We start from the raw sequence: 21,245 nt of genomic DNA on the forward strand, positions 1-21,245 counted from the left end.
CCTAGTATACGTGTACTAAGCATTGCAGCAGAACAATCAACATCGTAGGAGAATATATAGCTAAGTCACTCAGAGGGCACAAGATGAACTTCGCAGCTGGATATAGATGTCTTTTAAGCACCGAAGGTGCAACTAGACTGTTGGTTGGTAAAAGAAATAATTGCAAACTTGATCACACTTGATTCGATAACACTATTGCAACTATAATGATGCCGAACCTTTATGCTTGCTATGGCGAATGTAAATGTGCGGACAAGCCAACTAGCACAGACCTTGATAGTTCTGATAGTTGCTATTATACCATTGATCTACAGAGCATCTACCCACGCAAGTGCAGTGGTAGTCTCCAGTCTCTGCCTGTAATCAGGGTCAATGTGGATGTTCCGCACAACCCCTTTTGCATCCACCAGAAGAGTTGTCGGAATGGGCAGAGCCATTGAATCGTCTCCATTCCTTTCCTTCAAATCAATTTTGAAGGATTCGAATACACTGTTAACAGACTTGGGCTGATCCCACACGATTCCAAGCTGCCTGGCGAACTTGTTGCCAACGTCCGACAAAACCTCAAACTTGAGTTCATTCTTCTCCGTAGCAGATAGAGAAGTGTTGGGCAGCTCGGGAGAGATGGCCACCACGGTCACGCCTTTGGCACGAAATTCGTCCAGATGTAGCTGCAAAGAGCGCAGAGCCAAGTTGCAAAAGGGGCACCAGTCTCCACGGTAGAGAGTGATTAGAACCGGGCCTTTGGCGAGAAGGCTCTCGCTAGTCACTTCGTTGCCGAGAGCATTAGGCAGCTTGAAAGTTGGGAGAGAAGCTCCGACTTGAATCGTCGAGTTGATATCGAAAGTAGCTTGCAATCCAGCAATTGATTCATTGAGAGCTGAGACCACCGGAGCAGCCACGTTCTTGCTGATGCTTTCAGCGGTAGCAGACAGCTGGGAAGCTAAGGTGGACGACATTGTTGGATATTTTGGAGGTGGTATAAGGGATGCGATAGAATAAAACGACTTCAGAGAATGCTATGCAGTTCTTTACAAATTGTATTTGCGATGATGCTGATCCAGATCTCATCTTCGCCGGCATCCGCATCATTTATACAGCTTTCAAGTATTGTAGAACAGCTGTAGATGTTGTTTCAATTTGTCAGGTAGCGTTTTGTAAGCCATTGTCGATATTCTCCTGAGTCAATGATTTTTAATTGTTGCTGCGGAACTGTGAGAAATAGGTTAACAACTTATGACTTAAATTTGAACTTTGATCAATCATAAGCGACGAAACAAATGGGCTTCCATCAGTGTTCTATTGTTTGCGAGATAGTGCAGGGCAAGTTTTTGCGATAAAATACGCTTGCACGCTATAAGCCAGGCTCTGTGTTTGCCACCCAATAGAAATCAGAAATCCGCACGCAAAAACTTGCACTGATCTCCAGTGGTCGGTAACGCTTATTTTGGCTTGCTGAAAAAAGGGCTGTGGCAAGAAAATGCGATACGAAGGTGGGGCAAACTGATATACAGCTAGGTATACTTTTATTGTTTGGTATAAGAACATAAGCAGATCACGTTAAATTGTCCAAATAATGTGATAGCAGCAGATGAAGTTGTGGAAGTTTTACATAGATAGGGCTAATAAGCTCCTAAGGTTTCGGAGAAAGAGAATAATCAATCTGTCGCGATACCGGTAGCTTTATAATCCCCGTTTATGGAAAGAGACAGGTTTCAGAGAAGTAGCGTGAACAGAGGTTAGTAACACTCATATGACAAAAAATATAATTATAAGTTAACACCGATCATTGAAGATATTTGCGTTATTCATTTCTAATAGACTATCCTTTATTTCCTAATAAAACTTTTACACCAAAATGTTTGCGAGTTATTCAATGAGCGCCCTTCTATTCACTGTCCTGCCTAATATGCCAATCATGTCTCTACGATTATTGAATACTTGGTTGATAATAATAAGAGATTTATTTAATCTATTCGCACTATTATTATGTCGGTTAATTCTTCTATAGGTTACTGTAGATCTTCCGCGGTAGGAAACTCAAGGATGACAATGATACTGAGACAAGGCTTGGCTGAAAATGAAGTCCATTCCGCCCATCATGACCTTTATTCTCTGCTAAGATAGCGATATTTGTAATATCGTGGAAATAAATATCAGTGAGATTTAAAGCTTACCAGATATCACACCTCTATGAGGTCGTATCTTGGGGAGCTGTCTCCGGCCATTTGTATACAAATTTAATATTAAACTAAACATTTAGTATATTCATATGATAAAAGCTCAGTTACACTATTCGTTCGAGTGTTCATTAAAATTATCAAATACTATACACTGGGCCACTTTAGCGCCGCCGCCTCTAACAAGTCCATAATTTTTCGGATCTCTGGAAGTTGCTGGGTATTATATGTCAACCGATTTCGTGCTATCTCCAGTGCAGTGAGACCATCGTTATTCTTCGCCTGCGGGTTTGCATTATTTTCAATCAGCACCTTAACTGACTCTGGATTCTTACGCGCTGCTTTATGTAGCGGCATCTCCCCTTCTTCATCTTTAGCCTCAATATCCGCGCTATTTCCAAGTAACAATCCTATTTCTTCGGTTCTACGCCACATACAGGCCTGATGCAGCGGCGTTCTACCATGATTGTCCCTTATCTCAATACCAGCGCCGGCTTCAAGAAGTAGCTTGACCGCTATTCCATATCCTCGCCGTACTGCGAAATGCAGCGGCGTTTCCCCATATTGAGTTTGTGCATTGATGTCTGCGTCGCTTTGTATCAAAAGATTAATAGCTGCTTTCCAATAACGGCCGGATGAGTACTCTTTCAATGCGCAATGCAGCGGCGTCAAGCCACGACTATCCCGCTCGTTGATGCTCGCCCTGTCCTTGAGCAGCAACTCAGTCAAAGCGTTGTGGCGACTTTCGTTCCATTCATCCAAGAAGTAATCTTGACGACTTGTCACCACATGGAGTGGCAATGAACCTTGAAACTTATCTCCAGTATTTGCACCTGCGCTGATTAGGGATTTAACAACGGTCCCAAATCCCCTCTGGGCTGCCACGTGCAGTAGTGACTCGTCATTTTCTCTTTCACTACCAATATCCGCGCCAGTAATACCCAGCAATAATTCGGCAACATCTTCAATCCCTTTTTTAACCGCATGATAAAGCAGCGATCTCCCCTTTCTGTCCTTTACATTAGCATCGGCGCCAGCTTCTAGAAGCATTTCAAAAATAGCTCTGTTTCCCTTTTGAGCTGCTGCCCATAGCACCGATTCCTCATTCTTATTCTTTTCATTGACATCTGCGCCATTGTCCAGAAGCATTCTAACAATAGGTTCATAGCCTTTGCGAGCCGCTATAAATAGCAGCGATTCGCCATCTCTGTTTTTTTCTCCAATACCCGCGCCAGCTTTAAGAAGCAACTCAACAACAGCTGTATTTCCCCAGACAGCCGCGCAATGTATCGGTGATCTATTTTTCCCGTCTTTTACCGAAATATCGGCACCGGCCTCTAGAAGTAACCTCACAGTGGAGTCATGTCCCCCGATAGCTGCGTTGTGATGTGGCAATTCGCCGTATGCATCTTTTACGTTAATATGAGCATCATGCTTAAGTAGAAGTTGGAGGACAGCGTCATTCCCATTTCTTGCTGCCGCTTGAACTGCTGTATCTCCCGATTTGTCCCGCAGGTTAACATCAACGTCGGTGTAATTGAGCAAAAAATCTGTAAGTATGGCATCACCATATTCTGCTAGATAAGTAAGAAAACAGTTTCGTTTAGAAAATCGGAATGCTTTTGAATCCCATTTTCGTTTATTCGAATTCTGAAGGTATTCTTTGTATAACTGGTGGAGCATAGATGCATTCGGATGGTCCTCTGATAACGCTGCTTGAGCATGAACTTCTAGAAATGCCCCGACCGCATCATAGCTATTTGCAACTAATGCTGCAAGCATTGGTAGGCCATAACGACTGGTTTCGGTCTCAAAGCAGGATCGCCTTGATGAATGGTGTCGAATTAGATTTCCCGCATTATGTATTGCCAGGACATATAATTGAGTAACCCTTCGATCAAGCCAGCGACTTTCGAATATTTCAAATACATTGTTGAGTGTGATCCAATTATCAAAGTTCAACGTCTTAAAGAAGTCCTCTTGCTCGTCTTGGTCCATCTCCGCTGCATTCGCATGATATAAAACGTTTTGCACAGCATAATTGAGAAATGGAAATTCTTGTCGAAGCTCTTGACGAAGGTTTTTTGCTCGGATAGACTTTGCGCTAGGAAGTGAATTGGGAAGTTTGAACTGTTGAAATCGGCTATTAAGATAGTCAACACAGAGTTGTTCCAACTGCCTGTGGCTCCTTCTTTTAAATTCCTCGCCAAAATCGTTGCAGATGTCTTTCAGTCCTTTCTCCTTTAGCAAAAAGTCTTTAACAGATTCATGGATAAATTGAACAGTTGGACTCTTGGCTTTAGTGACTTCAGCAAGTCCCTTTGAAGTACTCAGAATAAATTTCTTTATATCGTCAATGGAAATTTCGTCAACATTCCACCTGTCAACGCTTTCAGGTCCAGGGCAGGAAAGAACAGCAAAATAGAGTTCTTCAGGCTTTAATGGCTGTCGCGAAAACAATAACCATTGGATGCACAAAAGCAGCTCATCTCTGTGATAATTGTCCCGAGTTAGAATATCCCGAAAGAGCTGGTGTAGATCCTCAGGAATGTCATCAAGTCGCTGTCGCAGCTTATGTATACGACCGCCGTCATATTCCTTGTTCAGAATCTCAACCACTAAGATAACCCACATAAAGATACCAGCTGATTTCTTCTGAACCTTGGTACGAATATCTTCAGCAAGTTTGCTTTTTCCAATCTTTAATTCGCTGTGGAGGTAGTTGCTAATGTCTTGATTATGCCCTTCTTGCCCTTCGAGTAGGAGAGGCTGTGCGTTTTTCTTGGATATGTGAGGATAGTGCCTGCTTGAGAAGCAGACCAGAAACTTAATGTCGTTGGAAGTCGTGAATTCACCAACATTCTGGAAAAAGGATATCATATCCCGGATTTCGTCCTCGTCACATTCATCTAGCGCATCGATGAAGCACACCAGTTCATCGCCCTTGATATTGCGTATGGCTTCTTCGAATAAAGATTTCAACTCTTGAAGGTTCCAAGCGTAATCTTCTCTAGTTGCTGCCAAAGGAAAAGATTTCAAAACGCTTTGAAGTTTCGGAAGTTCTTCAAAAAGTTGCAATAACAGCGATCGATACATGCCAATGGTACATTTCTCCATATCTCCGCCTCGCGCGTTGAAATAAAAGGAGATGATTTTTTTATCCTTCATCTTCTTTTGAGCATTGGTAAGGGCGAACTTCATCAATGTTGATTTACCAATTCCTGCTTTTCCTTTAATCCATAGAAAACCGTGGTGCAAGTCTAGTTTACTGGGATCCAGCCAGTCTAGATATGCTTGATTGTCGAGTAGCCATTTACAGGTTTTTGCATGAGCAGTTTTTATTGTTAAATGGCGGGCTCCCATTTGTTCGAAAGATAAAGACTTCAACATGCCCGGCTGATTGGTGCGGAGTGTTCGGTATTCTTCTACATAATGCTCACTTTCCAAGACGTCGGGTATGATACGAGGGGGTTCCAAATAGATTGGGCGAAGTCGATTGAGCAGATCTTTTGCATATGCGGCTGCTGCCATTGCTGCATACCCTTGCCAATTCTTGTTTTTATGCGAATCCGAGTAGTCGCATATTCCGCGGATTACTAGGCATGAAAAATCGTTCATAAGTCCAGCAGCTTCCATTTCGAAGCACAAGACTTCGTTTTCCAGCGCCAGCTTATCTCGAGTGGTAGCGTCCTTCATGACCTGATTTGCGGAAGCAACCAGGCCATAATGTATTGTAATATTCTTGTCTGCAGGCCGTTTAGTCCGTGGCACTATGCTTGATGCAGCATCGCCACATGCTATTGAGCAGCTTCCATCATGATGTCGAGGATGTATCGCATCGCTTTTGTAAAGCCTATCCGAGTTCTGATTTGGACGTTGATATGTCTCTCGTAGTCGGGGCAGTCTTTGAAGAGTGCTTTCTATCTCTTCCTCAAGCAGATGGCCTTGGGTCTCGTAATCTGTGCGGAGACCATGGACTGCCGACAGCAGATTCTGCGGAGGCTGGTTCAAGACCCTCGTCATCTGGAACTCCTGATTTTGCATCGTTTTGCCAAAGTCATACTGCAATACGCCACTTTTCCCGTTATAGGGAACGCTGACTACAATGTCGCCCAAACGAATGTCGTGTTTTGCGGTTGGTGCGCCGCCACCAATGCCAACCATGAGACGAATTTTGATGGTTGGAAAACTGCGCATCATGTCCTTTGCAACAGCCGCCGCCGTATCAGTGCCATATTCTGGTAAGGCTGTTATGGCGACATAGTGTTCACCAATTCGACCCAACGTATAATCGTTATTGTCGTCGTCGGGCAGATTGTATTCTCGCGCGTCAAATTTCTCGTCGAGGAAAGCAGTCGCGGCGGTTCGCTCGGTACTGATGGCACAAATCCATCCGACAGTATACTTGTTAGTTGGCGTTGATCTTGTGCCATTATTTTTAGAGTCGCCTTCAGTCTTGCTTCTTTTCCGATGATTTGGGCCATCGCCGTTTGAATCGAAGCCCCTCTTCAACATCTTGTCTTTCGTAGCTTAGATTCGGCGCGGTGCGGTGTTCAATGGCGTTAGAGCTTTCAATTAGTGATACTTGCATGTATAAGATACAACCTGCGCATTGAAAAGTTCATGAAGAGAATGTTAGGATACAAATGATGCTGCTAGACAAATAGAGGGGCGCGTATGGCAAAAGCAATGAGGTGGCAGGGTAGGAGTCAGCCTAACGGGCTGAGTCCCATGCAGCAGCTCAGCCTTTATTTTGTACCAATCGTATTGCTTCTATTGTCGCGACCAATGTATTCCTCGCTGAGGTGTCAAGAGTACAAACTACAATTAGCGATAAGCTTGGGCGGAATTATCCTACCAGCGAATTAAAACCGCGCCAATTCAAACAAGTTCACAAGCAGTATTTGGAACAGTTACCTGCATATATCCAGCACTCCGGTTCTATTATCCAGCACTCTGGCTATACACAGGATGGATAGGCTGCTACTGCTGCTACTGCTGCTGCTAATACATCTAAAATCTTTAGATAATGGATGAATGATCTAGCTGCCTTATTTAGCTATAGCTGGGGTGCTGTAATAGGGTGCCGGATGACTTTTCCTTTTATTCATTAACTCGCTGACAGCTACTATCATTTATGAAACGAGTATACTAGAATGTGATCATCAATAATGCTATGCCCATCAATTAATTACAATGATCCACAGCCGTTTCCGTCACAGCAGCTTTACACCCGCCTGATTGTATATCTCAGCCCCTTGGCACTCATCAGACGCTGAACTTCGCTCGACGTCTGTTCCGGTATGGACTTGAACTTGAACTCGGGGCATAACTCCACTTCTGCCGACCATGCAGTTCTACTTTTCTCGCCAATGCGTTCCCACAACTCTTTCCAACTCTGAGCATTATGCCCAAAGTGCTTTTTCCCACTCATAATACCAGCCCGCGAATATTCCCCCGCAGTCTCGCTGCCTGATTGCCTCCCAATGATTAGAGAGCCAGGCTGTGCAGCCAGTAACTGGGCGACTCTAATTGCAGCTTTCTCCTGCTCCTCAAGACTAAAAAGGTGGAAAAAATCGCCAACGTAGATGATGTTCATCTTTCCAGTCAATTGTACAAGCGGAGAAGAATCGTCAAAGATATCCGCCGCTATAAATGTAGTTTGTAGCCTGTCTTGTCCTTGAATAGTTCGTAGCCGATGGACAGAAAGTCGCCCCAAAGATCAGAGCCGTATGTATTGACAGAAGGCGCGCCGTCGTGAACAAGTTGGCGAATTTCTTGACCGAAGCAGCAGCCAAGATCCAGGAATTTTCCCCCATTTTTTACTCGCTCCAAGACTTCTTGATACACATCCGTATTTCATGATCAGGTCCAAGAAACGGTACCGACTAATGCATGGGTAAGGTCGCTAAAACAGGTTAGTGATGATGATCTGGAGCATGGGGCAATAAGGCCGTCTTACCACCTGTAGGGCTTTGGTTTGCTATTAAATGTTAGCTGAATCAGTATTAATGGAGGGTAACATATGCTTGCGACGTACAATTAAATCAACATGGGATTTTACATCTTCGTTGGAGATTCCGCTGTACTCCCGCAGCAGTTTCAGCCCAGAGTCGAGATCGTAAATCTCGAATGGGTCCTCTTCATTTTGAATAGATTTGCTGGACATGATTGCGCTTCTACCGATTGAACAATCGCATTGGAAAGTCTAGATTGGGAGCAGGCCTCGAAGATTTAAATGCTGATATCAGAACATGCGTCTTCGACTTCTCGCTGTGAGTCAAAAGTTCAGCCCGTAGGCACCAATGTGGCTTCCATTAAGTTAGGCCAAAAAGGGAAGGAGACGCGGGGAGGCTTGCAATGACTGCGAAAGATCATTGCCCGTTGGTTTCGCTTTTAATAAAGAATATGCGTTCTCTTGATTTAGAAAAGAAGATAATTTGTCAACGTTGTCTAGTTGGATATGGTAGAGTTAACCCATTAAACCATCGCCTCTCAAGCTGATGGCTGTTATGCAGAACAGGTTTCGCTTTACTACAACCAAGGTTTAGAGCTTTCTCGTGCTTTTAAGCACCGCCCGATTAAGTATTCTGTGTGATCGGCAAGTAATTAGTTTCTTTCTGGTGGTTAAAAGGCATCTGAAGTTGACACTACGCAATATAAGGGTACCTGCTAGGATTATTGCATTAGCTATATTTCCAGGCATTGTAAGAGCGCGTTGCTTTAGGATGACCGTCTCTCGCAATCTAACCCCACTCGCAAATATCAATTTTCAACCCTCAACTTTTCATCACCGATTGAGAGCCTTTGTTTCCCTAAACTATACACTGGGTACAGTAGAGTTCTTCTACCACCAAAGGGAAATATGGATTCTCTCATCTTTCGCGCCTTGATGGGACTCAGTTTCCCTCAAGACTCCCGGGAAGAGATGCAACCTGAATCCTCAGTTATTAAAATCCAGATTGACCCTGTAGGATTATCAGAGGATATGATTCGCGTCGAACACCTGGATTAGTACCAAAGCGGCATTACCCGTATCGCTGGGCGTTTGATAGCAAGAAATAAGTTCAAATCATCGCCCGAAATAGTGGAAAACTCCGCCACGGGGTTCCGAGCAGCCACCCGTCAGTGGAGGGACGCCAACCCGACACCTTGGTGCATACTAGAGGGATATCACATTTTCGAATCTGCCCCTTTTCAGTCATCGAAAGTCATTCGATATATGAAAAAAGAATTGGCCGAACTTCTTGGGCACTCGGATTTGCTCTGGAGTCGGACTGTTAGAAGGCTGCAACTGGAGAGCAACCATGACGGAGTACTAAGAGGTATACAAAAGCCATCTTTCTCGCATGTCTGGCTTGCTTCTATGAGGTAGCTGATAGGTTTCAGCATTCATTGTATGCGGCACGTATTGCGCCAATTCAGTTGACATCAAGATCAGACACAAGTCGCTTTCTTTAGCCCCCACAGAGCGGTTCTTAGCAGAATTCAAACAACTCGGGGAAATATATCGCCCGCAAAGGACGAGCCGTAATCTCGAGCAAATCGTTCTCCTCCAACTCCACCATGCCAACCTGAATCTATTTTCGGACTTCTTACAGAGCTTCACAAAGGATTATGCCGCCCCTCGCATGTTTATGTTTGACTCTCGAGAGGTCGAGCTACGGCGCTGGAATTTGAAGGCCATCATGACGGACTCTCATCTCTATAGGCAATTCGCAAGCGTTGGTGCTGAACTGACGACTACCACCGAGTCGCTACTTGACGTTGTCTTAGCCCTGGAGGACAGTAAAATGCAGGATGTGGAAAACCTGGCAGTTCTGGGTACTGAGATCCGGGGCTGCAGCAAGGACATCATGACGCGTCTCAGTAGATTGTCAGACGATCTGGAGCACAATCTCCAGCTACTCCGACTGTCCAAAGACATGAACCAGTCGGGAAACGTCCAGATGCTGACTCTTCTAGCCACAATTTTTCTACCGCTGTCCCTATCAGCCGGCGTCCTTAGCATGCAATCGCGCTTCAAAGACTTGGGCGAGCTGCTGTACGATTTCTTCGGCGTCGTGGTCCTCCTTGGGGCGGGGGTTGCACTTTTGGTAACGGTTATGCTTTTATTTTCTTCGATGAAGGAGCTGGAGAGCAGGCTCTTCAAATACCACTGGTACAAAGCCATACTGCGTCCTGTTATCTGGATGACGATATCAGGCATCACGTTCACATTAGGCGCCCTCGTGCTGGCATCTTTTCTGGTGGGCATGTTCAAAGATGTGGTGCTTGGGGCAAAGATTCTGGGCTACGGAATCGCCGCGGCGATTGGTGCGTTGGTGGTGATTCCATATGGGACTCTCATGGTGTTCTGGCTTCCTGATTTATGGGGCTTCGGTGGGTCGAAGAAGAAGCAAAGCGATCTCGAGAGGGAGCCGAAAGGAAAGGAAGCTGCTGCAGATGGCTCTCAGGAAGCAGGTGTCACAGCTGAAGCTGTTTCTAATGGTGAGGATGAAGGCTCTACCACGCCAACCGCGCGTGCTGGAGATAAGCCTTCAGAAGAGGGCATGCCCAGTGTGACAGAGGTAGAGCCATAAGATTTTAACATGTAGCAAATGGTTTAACTCTGGATGAAGATATTAGATAGACATGTACGCTATCCGTATAATATTCAAGCTAGATTTACTGATAACATTATTTTCGTTTATTTTGTAGCGCCAATGTGCGCAATTTGAACCCCGCATCCCAAAGAATCCTGCGATTAAAGTCTGCCTAAAAATTGCACTTGGAACTTTTGTCTCATAGATGGAAGGGAAAAGCGTGAAATTGCGTACTCTCTTTTCAGGCAACCGAATTTCATCTCGAGGCCACAGAAAATAGATACACGCTTACTGTCATCTACATGTACTTACCTACCTAGGCATACAAATAGCGAGACGCCTATATATGTTTGCACCCATCCTCACTTGAGCTTCGTAACAGCGACATCAATTTATTCCTTATTTCCTTGATCTTTCTCATCATTTGTCGAAACAAGGCTGACAAAATGTCTGGCTCATCATTCAACGTCCTGACTACAAACGCTGTGGACCTGCAGCGCCTCCTAGCGGAAAACAAACTCACCAGCGTGGAAATTGTGCAGCAATACTTTGAACAGATTGATCGCCATGAGCCATTCCTCAACGCCCTCATTTCCGCTGCGCCTCGAGAGAAGGTGTTGAGCGCCGCCGCAGCGCTGGATGAGGAGCGCAAGGGTGGCAGAATTCGTAGCGCATTTCACGGGATTCCTATTGTCCTCAAGGTTGATATAATCGCAAACGCGCATCATGTATGATGTCGACAAGAACTAATTTTGTTTGTAGGATAGCTTCATAACTGATGATGATCTGGGCATGAGCACTACCTTGGGATCATGGGCCTTTGTCGGAGCCAAAGGAGCAAAGAACTCTGCAATCGCGCAATTGCTCATAGATGCAGGTCTGATTATCTTGGGAAAGGGCAACATGACGGTGAGATACCATCTAGCCATCATTGTACTTGGCTAACACGACACCATGGCAGGAATTCGCCGGCATGAAAATGACAACCATCATGTCGGGTTGGTCAAGCCACGGTGGCCAGACGCTGTCTCCTTATGTGGGCGAGATAGAAGAAAACGAGACTTTAATAGGGCACTCGGTCAGTATTACCGCTAAAGATTGTGAGATATGTAATTGAGTATGCTCATGTCTACTAGGCTCCAGGGGGGTCTTCCACCGGTTCCGCCGTCGCTGTAGCCGCCGGCTTCAGTCCTCTGGCGATGGGAACAGAAACAATTGGATCAATCGTCACTCCATCGACTCGCTCCGGCCTGTACGCTCTCAAACTGACAGATGGCGCCTTGGACACAACCGGTGTATATGCCTTATCAGAGTTTTTTGATTGCGTGGGGCCAATGGCAAAAAGTGCCGCAGACGTACGATTGATGGCTGAAATCTTGTTAAAGCGCACTTTTGATACTACCAAGCTTGGGACTTGGGAAGGGCTGTCTGTCGGATTCCTCGATCCTCGCGCGTGGACAATAAACGAAGAAATGTGTCCACAGCATGAAGGAACGGCAGAGCAAATGGTAAGCGGAGGCCATCCTTAATTTACCGCGTGTAATACTAACTATTATCCAGGTAGAAGAATACGAAGCAGTCGTTGAACTCCTCAAGAAGAGCGGATGTACCTTGAAGTATCCCGCCGAGATTGGAGGCGTCGAAGGCTTGACTGTGGACGGAGAGCCCGCCATTATGCCAATCGCTTGTAAGTCTAATGCCACCGCATAATGTGAATGGTGGCGTTGACTGATTCAATGTCGCTAGTCTGGGAATTCAAAAACGTATGCATGCCCCGATTCATCGATTCGTTTGACGAATGTCCCGTGAAGAGCGTCGAAGACATTGTTGAATTTAATCGAGAGAATAGCGAGAAAGCTTTGCCCCCTCGTGAGTTATGCCAGCCTCAAGTCTATTCAGTCGCTAATAATGACAACCATAGCATATACGGAGCAAAACGACCTTGAAAAGTCTCTCACTTTCAACGATAAGCCAGAGAAGATTGAGTCCTTGAAGAGCAGATTCCGGCCTGTTGGACAGCAAATCATCAACAACGCTTTCGACGCTCAAGGATTAAATATCATTGTGGCTCCTGGTGATAGTTCACTCTGTATACACGCCGCTGCAGCAGGTAAATAGAGCCTCTGTATCTCATCATTTGATGTTATTAACCTCGACGATAGGCTATCCCATTGCCACCGCGCCAGTCGGACAACTGCGATATAACGGACGGCCATTCGGCTTGAGTTTTCTAGCCAAGGCAAACGATGAGGTGTCACTGTTGCGTTTCATGGCGGCATACGAGGCATTGGCTGCACCTCGCCCTGTGCCGAATAATCTGGATTCTCTATCATAAAGAATGATTGTGTGCCCAGAAGAGGAGAGTATTGTCATTTGGACTTGGCCACCATTCATTCACCCCCCTCCATATCAGCACATGCAAAATTAAACATGGTATACATCGTTAAAATACTTTGACTTTGAACCGCTTCATTCATTGACTGCTCGCGTCTTGAAACAATGTTCAATAGTACGCCGCCACGAAGTTCTGACTTGTGTCATATCGACTATGTTGTCACTCTTAAGACATTGAAGTCTGTCAATCTTGCTCACCTAGACTGTTCCCAGCAACCTTTATAAGTAGCCCCATCAGCCACTCAGCCACATCGCCATTCCCGATCTCTAATTATCTCGTCGAATCATATGTCTAGCCCTGATTCCGAAATTTAACACAAAAAGTTAGAATAGCACTAGGTACGACAAGGCGCTTTTAGTCCGTACCAACGCGAGTATCCGTCGAGCCGTCCCATATGAGAGGTTATAATGATGGTTACTACTCAGTTACAGTCGCCCTGTCATTAGAAAGGCATATGTGTATTAACACACCTACATACGCATGCGAAGACAGCTGCCATTCGTTTGTCAGAGATTATTTCTTTTTTCCAGACAGCTTTCATCTCCATCTTCCATGCTCTTACCTGAAAGTTCCCTTCTCGTATAACATAGACACAAAACGCCACATGTGCATGGTCCCGCATAGGGATATTTGGGTCAAGGACGTCTAAGCCTTCGGTCCAGACCTCCACCCACGACATAGCGGCACAAACTTGCAAATTCGCCTCCAAATGATCCGAATTCAGACACATAATGGATATACACATCTCTCTTACAAAAAATCTTGCGCAACAATGGGTGGAGCAGGATGGCTCTCCTATCTAAAAGCCATTGAGTTCAAGAAATCTGACCAATCAGAGAGGCAAATGGAACGAGAGGAGAATGAAAGGGATGCAAATGGAAAAGATGCAAATGGAAAGAGATGCGGTCAAGCCCGAGTCGATATCACGTAGAAATGTTGGCCCCCATTCTCTGTTCAACTGTAAAGCATTGCTCCTCAACGTAGCATTCTCATACATGGCATCCTAATCCATCGTAAAATGTCATCATGCATCTCAACATGCATCAACCAATTCTCCTCAGCGCATTCATAGGCATTGCATCCTCTCTCCGTCTCAATGCCCCCATAGCAAACGAAAGAGGCTTCACCATCGCCCAACCAGGCAGCATCAAAAATGTCGTCGTAACAAGCTCCAACACCCTCAACAGCACTCACCACAACACCCTATCCAAAACAAAGCTACATGGCTGGAACGACACCATCAGCACTCACAGTCTATCACTCGAACTCTACAACAACTACAACGGCGGTCCAATCAACGCCTACATCCAAGGCCTCGACTCCAACGGCGCCATCGTCTTCATCACCTCAAACGGCACCCTCATCTACCCCCGCTCCAACAACTCCTCCTCCCCCATCGAGATCAAAGACAATCTCGCCATTCCCCTCCGCCCAAAAGGCCAATCTCTCACCCTCAACATCACCATATCCCTCACCTCAGGCAGAGTCTACTTCTCCGAAGGCAACCTTAGATTCTTCATGATCAACCTCGGCGCAGGCGACGGCCTCGTCCAACCCTCGGTCAACAACCTCCACGACCCAAGCGCCTCCCTCAACTGGGGCTTCATCGAGCTCACGTTTCTCAAAAACGGCGCTCTGTACGCAAACATCAGCTACGTCGACTTTGTCGGCCTCATCCTCAGCATGATGCTCTCCACCAAAAACGGCGGCACGCCCCAAATCACACGAGGTCTCAGAGCGAATGCTGTCTACGATCTCTGCGAAGGGTTGTTCAACCAAACCACCAACGACGGCTATCTCTGGCTCGCAATGTGCGTCGTCGGCAAGACTGGCGATCCAGTGCGGGTGCTCTCGCCGAACTACTACCAGCGCGTCTACGCAGCTGATTTTGAAGACTACTGGCAAGACTACGTCGATACGGTATGGGAGTATTACTCGTCTCATACTCTTGCGATCGACACACAGACACCGCTCGGCGAAGTCAAATGTCAAGTCACAAACGACACTCTGTTCTGCGACGAGGATAATCGCGGGTATGCTAAACCCACAGCCTCCGACATCTGGGGCTGCAACAGCGGCCCATTCGGCCTGCAAGAAGGCGATAATCCCGTCCACGTCGCTGTGATTCCCCGTCTTTGCGCTGCATTTGTCCGGTCCACGCTGCTCATTCAGGGGGGAGACGTGCAACCCAGACTGAACTCGTCGTATCACTACTCAGTCAGTCCAACGCACCATTATAGTCGCCTCGTGCATGAGCTGCAGGTAGATGGGAGAGGTTACGCATTTTCGTACGATGATGTCAATCCCAATGGGCATGAGGATGTTTCCGGGCTTGTTTCTTCTGGGAATCCAGATACTTTGACGGTTTATGTTGGCGGGCCGCCGCCAAACTGAATGACAGATATCTTCATTACTGGGCTGAGATGTGCTAAAAGGTGGTGTTTAGAAGCCTAACATAACATGCCTATATACACGGGGAGATTATTCTGGAATGCATGGATCACAGTACATGCACGCTGTATCACAGCTGTTGGTCGTGGGTTAGACGGACGGCTTCATTGAAATTACACTCATTTGTTTTATTTCGCACCCATTGTGCTTCCGTAAATGACAGGCTTCGCTTCATGCTAAAGCTTCTAAACATGGCTATGTGATAGTATAACAAACAATGGCACTGGTGCCAACACGACGTCTTATTGCAGTAGTGCGCTCCGCTTTCGAATGGGATGCTAGACAGGCAAACAGTGAAATTGGACAAAGCACTGACAACCAACACGCAGAAATACAAAAGCAGTAACTGTAGGCTATGCCATGATAAACGAGACACAGCCTCACGGACCTGAAACACCGATGCCAAGGTCGTATCTTCGTACCGACCGGTGTAGTGGATTTACGCTCGAAATATGTGTATAGAATCAGACAGCCTTTTCAGGCCGGAGTAGCATAGGAGTTTTACATCCTGCTTCCGACAAGGCTCAAACGAGTGATCTTTTTAGCTATCTTAATAGCTGGAGGAAGTGGCGCGTTTATTGCCGATATGCCCAAACACGGGCTTCAAAGCTTTCATTTATACAGGCGACTGTAAAGACCGCACGACCGCGCTATGTCTGGCGAGCCGATGTTTCCATGGATGTTGCCAGGAGTAGATATCTCGGAGTTTCAAATTATAGAGTAGAAAAGAAAATGGCTGAGCGTGGCAGTATTTCATACCAGCAGTACAAGAAACGGCAACATACATAGAGCAAGGGTCGGGCTGCCAGTCCGGAGGAATGAGGAAGCTGAAGAGCTGGCTTTTGTCTGGGTAGGCTGAGCTCCTGATGTCTCTTGGCCACTGAGGCCCATGGCGGTTGGGGATGGTGGCTCAAACGTAGAGGTGCCCGTGGTCGCTCCGGTAGCAGAAGCAGCACTAGAATCTGTGGCGGTGGCAATACTCTTGTTCCCGGTGCCGGTGCTGGAGCGCTTGGCAAATCCTGAATCATGTTAGTATTAATGTTCCAACGAGTCATTGATAGATAAAAGGGGTTACTAACCAATTCGCTTCTGGTCCTTGTCAAAGACGGCATAGACATTCTTCAGGAACGTATCGCCAAAGAGCCAAGAGCCTTGGACAACCTCGTAGCCGTAGACATTGCTTGTACACTTTCCGCTGCTGTCCTTGGGGGAAATCCAGTCCTTGGGAGAGATGGCAAAGTCAACGCCAGAAAAGGTGGCGACCAGGGGCGTCGTGGTATCGCAGGGAACAGTCCAGGTGACGCCATCCGAGCTCTGAGCTCCGTTAATGACGGCGTGCAGGGCCTTGACGTTCTTGGCAGGGCCAAAGATGTAGGAGGTGCCGGTGTCGATATAGGCATCAATGCCACCAACGTTTCCTTTCTTTCCATTGTAAGACATGTCGTCCAAAGGAATAGACCAATCGCTGCCATCGTTAATGTTGGTGTAAGTGATGGCGCCAGAGTATCTTGAAGGGTTGGTGGAACCAAAGGTGACTTCGCCGTCGTTGTTACCATCGGAAGCTCGGCTCAGCGCAACGGAAAAGATGCTCTTGTCGAGCAGACCGGCGCCTTCCAGCGCGGAGAGGAAGTTTTCGTTTGCGCCGCTGTTCATGGACATGCCGAGGATGCCGTCAAAGGCAAAGTGGACAAAGTCGGAAGAGGTATTGGTGGCCAGGCCGAACTGATACGTCAAGCTCATGCCCGCCACGCTGATGGTGTCGTTGACCAATGAACCGCTGACAGCTCCAGATCCATAGGCGATGTTGAAAGTCTTCGAGCTGGTCTTGAGGGAGCTCGAGTCGCTGGGCCCAAAGGAATCGTGCAAAGTGCAGGCTTGGGATGTGCAGTCGGTTCCCATAACCCAGCTAGAGCCGGCACCGGTATCGAGCAACATGTACATCTTGGTCTTCTGAGAGCCAAGTGCTGCCTCGACAAAGTAAGAGTAGTCGGTACCGTCTTGGTCGAGACCGGCAGTGTCTGGTGCGTTAGGATTGGCGGCCTGCATGATGTTGAACTGGTTGCCTCGTTTGGCGATATTCGAGTCTGTATTCGAGCTTGAAGAATCGTCGCCGCCGCCGTATTTGTGAGAGAGTAGAGCGGCTTGCCATGCAGCCTTTTGTTCTTGGGATACGGCAGCCTTGAAGAACATGATGGTCAGCACAGAAGACAGAATATGGGTACATGATATGCAGTTCCAGCCAAACTTACCCGTCTAGATGCTCTTCGCTTGATATCAAAGGTCACACCGTCCTCTACACTCCTCCTCGCCTCACCAGCATGTTTCTCCTCAATCTCCTTCAGCCATGGTGGTGTATACGGATAGAAAGACAGCGCACCCGAAGCAAAAAGGGCCAGCGGGGCCAGCAAGACGGTATTTGAGCGCATGTTGAATAGATAAATCACAGCAGCTGCAAATGCCCGTAGTCGACAGTGAAGTAATTAGGTGATTAGATATTACGCATATAACATTGCCAGATTAAACGGAAATCGGAAAAGATGGGACGAAAACACAACAGGAGGGACAAGAGCAAATCAGTTGCAGAGACGAGGAACAGGTGGTGCAGCAGAACGAATCGAATCGACCGCTAGTAGGTAGGAAGACAAGGAAAGTCCGAAAAGGAAGCTGGTAAAAGAGAGCGATGCAGATGCCGAAACAAGCAAAAACAAGAAGATGCGCTAATATTAATGATGGACAATGAGTGGGAAATATTAAGGGCAGTAGAGTAAAAATATTATAAAAATATTAAAAATGGAATAAATATGACAGGTGACCAAAGAAAACTGGCAAGTCTATGGTACGAGGAAGAGAGAGAGAGAGAGAGAGAGAGAGAGAGAGAGGAAAAGGAAGAGATAAGGATAGAGAGAGGAGAGGAGGAGGCGAGAAAGAGGATGGCAAAAGGCAGAGAAGCAGCCAAATTGAGCGCGGAGTCGTGCATATATTATGGAGCTTCGCAGCAGCTAAAAGTCAGATAAATGGCCTGCAGCACAAGCACAGCAGGATATCGGCGATTTTCAGTGGAGAAGCGCGAAAGGAGGGATCGATTGCAGAAGCGAGATGCGCGTCGAAATTAATGAAACCTCAAGTGCTCTTTTCTCGCTCTTCCGGGAGGGGCCCTGGCCCGGTTCAAGTACTAAACGGCCTAGCGGGCAGCTACAGCGGGCTTAGCGGGCATTGCCGGGCCGTGAGGACCTGGAGCACCGATGCTGTGCTGCTGCTGGTCCGCTGGTGGGTGGGCGCGGGGAAGAAAAAGGCACGATGGCGAGTCAGCTGCAGGTCGGAATTGCTGATACATGCAGCTTCGGTACCATCTTTTTGGGTCTTGCTGAGATGGATGGCATCAAAGTTGTTGACATTGGCTTCTGTCGACACGAGGCTGGGCTGCCTGATGCAGGTTGCAGACTCGGCCAGGTCATCTGCTGCGTGTGCTGCAAGCCATGTTTCGAATCGGCCTTTCGTTAATCTGCATCGCCTGCATCCTTTTTGTCTTTTGTGTTTGTGGGCTTTTTGAGCGATTATTTATTTTTGTTTTCTGATTTTTGTGCCTGTGGAGGAGACGAATGGGCGAATGATGGACATTACAGGCGCAATCCATACCAGATCGAGCGTCGAGGCAGAGCTAGAATTGCAAGTAAACAGAGGAGACTGAGTCAAGCAGAGCTACGTCCAAGTACCAGACTCCATTCTGCTAGCTGGCTTTAGGTTCGTTGAGCTTTCAGATTGTCTCTTTGGGTGCTGCTGCTGCATTCAAATTTACATCTACACTCAATTGTGCTCATCTCTACTAGCAGTAGTATAGGCCTTCAATGTTAATGGAGAGCTAAAGGTTCCAGGGCTCGCCATGATCCGCATACCAGCCCGGCTCGCTAAGCTGCAAGACAGCATACAGAAACACAGCCAGTCAGTGCTCGAGACACTTTGATACAAGGATGGCCGCGCAGCTAATTGGTCCCCAAACCCCGGTCTTCAACTAGCAATGCGAGCAATCTGCAAACTGGAGCCGGTGCAGCAGCCAGCTGTTAGTACATGGAGATGGTATTACGATATGAGTTGCAAGGTTCTACAACCAACTCGCAAGCAGCGTATTTTCTCTTCATCACAACAGTGACGTGTTAGTTTCTGGGCATTAAACTCGCTGCCTCTTCATGGTGCGACACACAAGACAGCTTTGGTCAAAGAGTGTTTGTGACTCGTCATTCTCAAGGCCGGTAATTGGTTGAACCGCTGGATGCCTCCAGTGCGTAACTCGTATCCTCAATTGGATACGGACATCAACGTGAAAATTCACTGACAAATGCATTGGAAAAGCAAAATTTTGAGCAAGACACTTGACGCAAGGCGAGTCCTACGATGGAGCCTTGTCCGTTTCCGACGTTTGAATGTCTTTTTGTTTCGTTTCGTTTCAACAATGTATCAAACCAATCTCGACATTAGCCTTCCCTTTTCGAACCGCCGCAGCCGCGCCACATCGGCTTTTAGTTTCTGGTGCCTCTCCAATGTTTAGGGCGCATCCGCAGGGAGCCGTAGCCGAGCGGGCCGCTACACTTCAGCGCCTCGTCAGGGCCCGGGCAGCCTTGGCCCAAACGAGACGAACCTTCAATGCGGCCCCCCTCGATCGGGCTTTGCAATGGGCCATCGTCATTTCGATTCAATAGCTGAGTCAATCGCTGCAAGTACACGTGCTGGTGTATGCATGTCTGTCTGTGAGTGTGTGTGTGAGCTGCATGCATGTCATCAAAGGTGTCATGCAACGGCGCCTCCAGCTAGCCGCGATCCCTTTGAGGTGAGACAGCTGCAAAAGAGGAAAGAGAAAAGAAGATTATTGGATCTTGCGTCGATGCAGTGACAACAGGCGTGATGCTATGCTTCCTTTTGACCGACGTTGCCAATCACGGCCATACACGTCGAAACGCCTCTCTGCGTCTTCTTCGGCCACTAGCTGCTCTCATTGCCTTTGATACATATCCAAGAGGTACTTGTGATGCTTGTACATGCTGTAGATGCGAGTTTCCAGCACCTATCAGCTGCCGTGGCGCTCTTAGTTGTTTGTGATGACTGCAACAGGAACACTGTAGGGGTAGTGATACTGCCGATCGTCGAGCCAGGCACGATTTCATCTCCAAAGGCCCGATGGCCAGCCAGACGGTGCGTCCGCGCGCTACGGCGTTAAGTCGAGGCGATATTGGATGCTGTTTTGTTGAATTGCGATACATCTCATCAGGCATCTGAAGCGAAAGTTGAATTACGATAGTTGACATACACCCGAGTAGAAGATCTATTCTAGTTGTAGTCCTAGTGGTCTGTTCAGTCTTTACTTGTACATTGAAATCAAGGCTCCCCCTCGCTTAGGCTACATGTAATCTCGTTTATTGGCTGGGTTCGTCTCTATCTACCTCATCTCCGTGTTCCTATAGCTTAATGCTTTTTTTAGCACTTCTCGATAGAAATCCATGAGCATGATGTTCCCCCGCTTCCATTCTCGCTTCTTTTCCTATTTGCTCCCCCCAAGTCGTCTTGGCGTCGTCAATTCGGGAGTTGGAGAAATGCGGCTCTCCGGCAGTCATCGTCATCTCCCCATCACCGTATGTACGTACT

At 47.0% G+C, this 21,245-nt stretch overlaps 7 protein-coding genes across 7 annotated transcripts; 3 read left to right on the forward strand and 4 right to left on the reverse strand.

Moving 5' to 3' along the window:
- Positions 1 to 308: 308 nt before the first annotated feature.
- TGAM01_v210527 (hypothetical protein) lies at positions 309 to 959 on the reverse strand (the record flags this gene model as incomplete). The annotated part of the gene is made up of 1 exon (XM_018801090.1): positions 309 to 959. The coding sequence occupies one exon, from the start codon at positions 957 to 959 to the stop codon at positions 309 to 311; it is 651 nt and encodes a 216-aa protein (XP_018665922.1).
- Positions 960 to 2,327: 1,368 nt separating this feature from the next.
- Positions 2,328 to 6,695, reverse strand: TGAM01_v210528 (hypothetical protein; the record flags this gene model as incomplete). The annotated part of the gene is made up of 1 exon (XM_018801091.1): positions 2,328 to 6,695. The coding sequence occupies one exon, from the start codon at positions 6,693 to 6,695 to the stop codon at positions 2,328 to 2,330; it is 4,368 nt and encodes a 1,455-aa protein (XP_018665923.1).
- Positions 6,696 to 7,829: 1,134 nt separating this feature from the next.
- Positions 7,830 to 8,349, reverse strand: TGAM01_v210529 (methyltransferase; the record flags this gene model as incomplete). The annotated part of the gene is made up of 4 exons (XM_018801092.1): positions 7,830 to 7,957; positions 8,007 to 8,088; positions 8,143 to 8,163; positions 8,221 to 8,349. 4 exons carry the CDS (start codon positions 8,347 to 8,349, stop codon positions 7,830 to 7,832), a joined length of 360 nt encoding a protein of 119 aa, XP_018665924.1.
- Positions 8,350 to 9,402: 1,053 nt separating this feature from the next.
- TGAM01_v210530 (hypothetical protein) lies at positions 9,403 to 10,762 on the forward strand (the record flags this gene model as incomplete). Its single annotated transcript, XM_024550821.1, has 2 exons — positions 9,403 to 9,505; positions 9,570 to 10,762. The coding sequence occupies 2 exons, from the start codon at positions 9,403 to 9,405 to the stop codon at positions 10,760 to 10,762; spliced, it is 1,296 nt and encodes a 431-aa protein (XP_024404429.1).
- A 449-nt stretch (positions 10,763 to 11,211) lies between these two features.
- TGAM01_v210531 (hypothetical protein) lies at positions 11,212 to 13,100 on the forward strand (the record flags this gene model as incomplete). Its single annotated transcript, XM_018801094.1, has 8 exons — positions 11,212 to 11,466; positions 11,528 to 11,674; positions 11,727 to 11,843; positions 11,902 to 12,273; positions 12,326 to 12,452; positions 12,512 to 12,634; positions 12,687 to 12,875; positions 12,928 to 13,100. The coding sequence occupies 8 exons, from the start codon at positions 11,212 to 11,214 to the stop codon at positions 13,098 to 13,100; spliced, it is 1,503 nt and encodes a 500-aa protein (XP_018665926.1).
- A 1,098-nt stretch (positions 13,101 to 14,198) lies between these two features.
- On the forward strand, positions 14,199 to 15,554 carry TGAM01_v210532 (hypothetical protein; the record flags this gene model as incomplete). The annotated part of the gene is made up of 1 exon (XM_018801095.1): positions 14,199 to 15,554. One exon carries the CDS (start codon positions 14,199 to 14,201, stop codon positions 15,552 to 15,554), a length of 1,356 nt encoding a protein of 451 aa, XP_018665927.1.
- A 770-nt stretch (positions 15,555 to 16,324) lies between these two features.
- Positions 16,325 to 18,037, reverse strand: TGAM01_v210533 (hypothetical protein; the record flags this gene model as incomplete). Its single annotated transcript, XM_018801096.1, has 4 exons — positions 16,325 to 16,347; positions 16,397 to 16,630; positions 16,691 to 17,789; positions 17,861 to 18,037. 4 exons carry the CDS (start codon positions 18,035 to 18,037, stop codon positions 16,325 to 16,327), a joined length of 1,533 nt encoding a protein of 510 aa, XP_018665928.1.
- Between the last annotated feature and the right edge of the window lie 3,208 nt (positions 18,038 to 21,245).

This window comes from Trichoderma gamsii (genome assembly GCF_001481775.2).
Source record: "Trichoderma gamsii strain T6085 chromosome Unknown Scaffold_65.2, whole genome shotgun sequence".
Classification (NCBI taxonomy): Eukaryota; Fungi; Ascomycota; class Sordariomycetes; order Hypocreales; family Hypocreaceae; genus Trichoderma; species Trichoderma gamsii.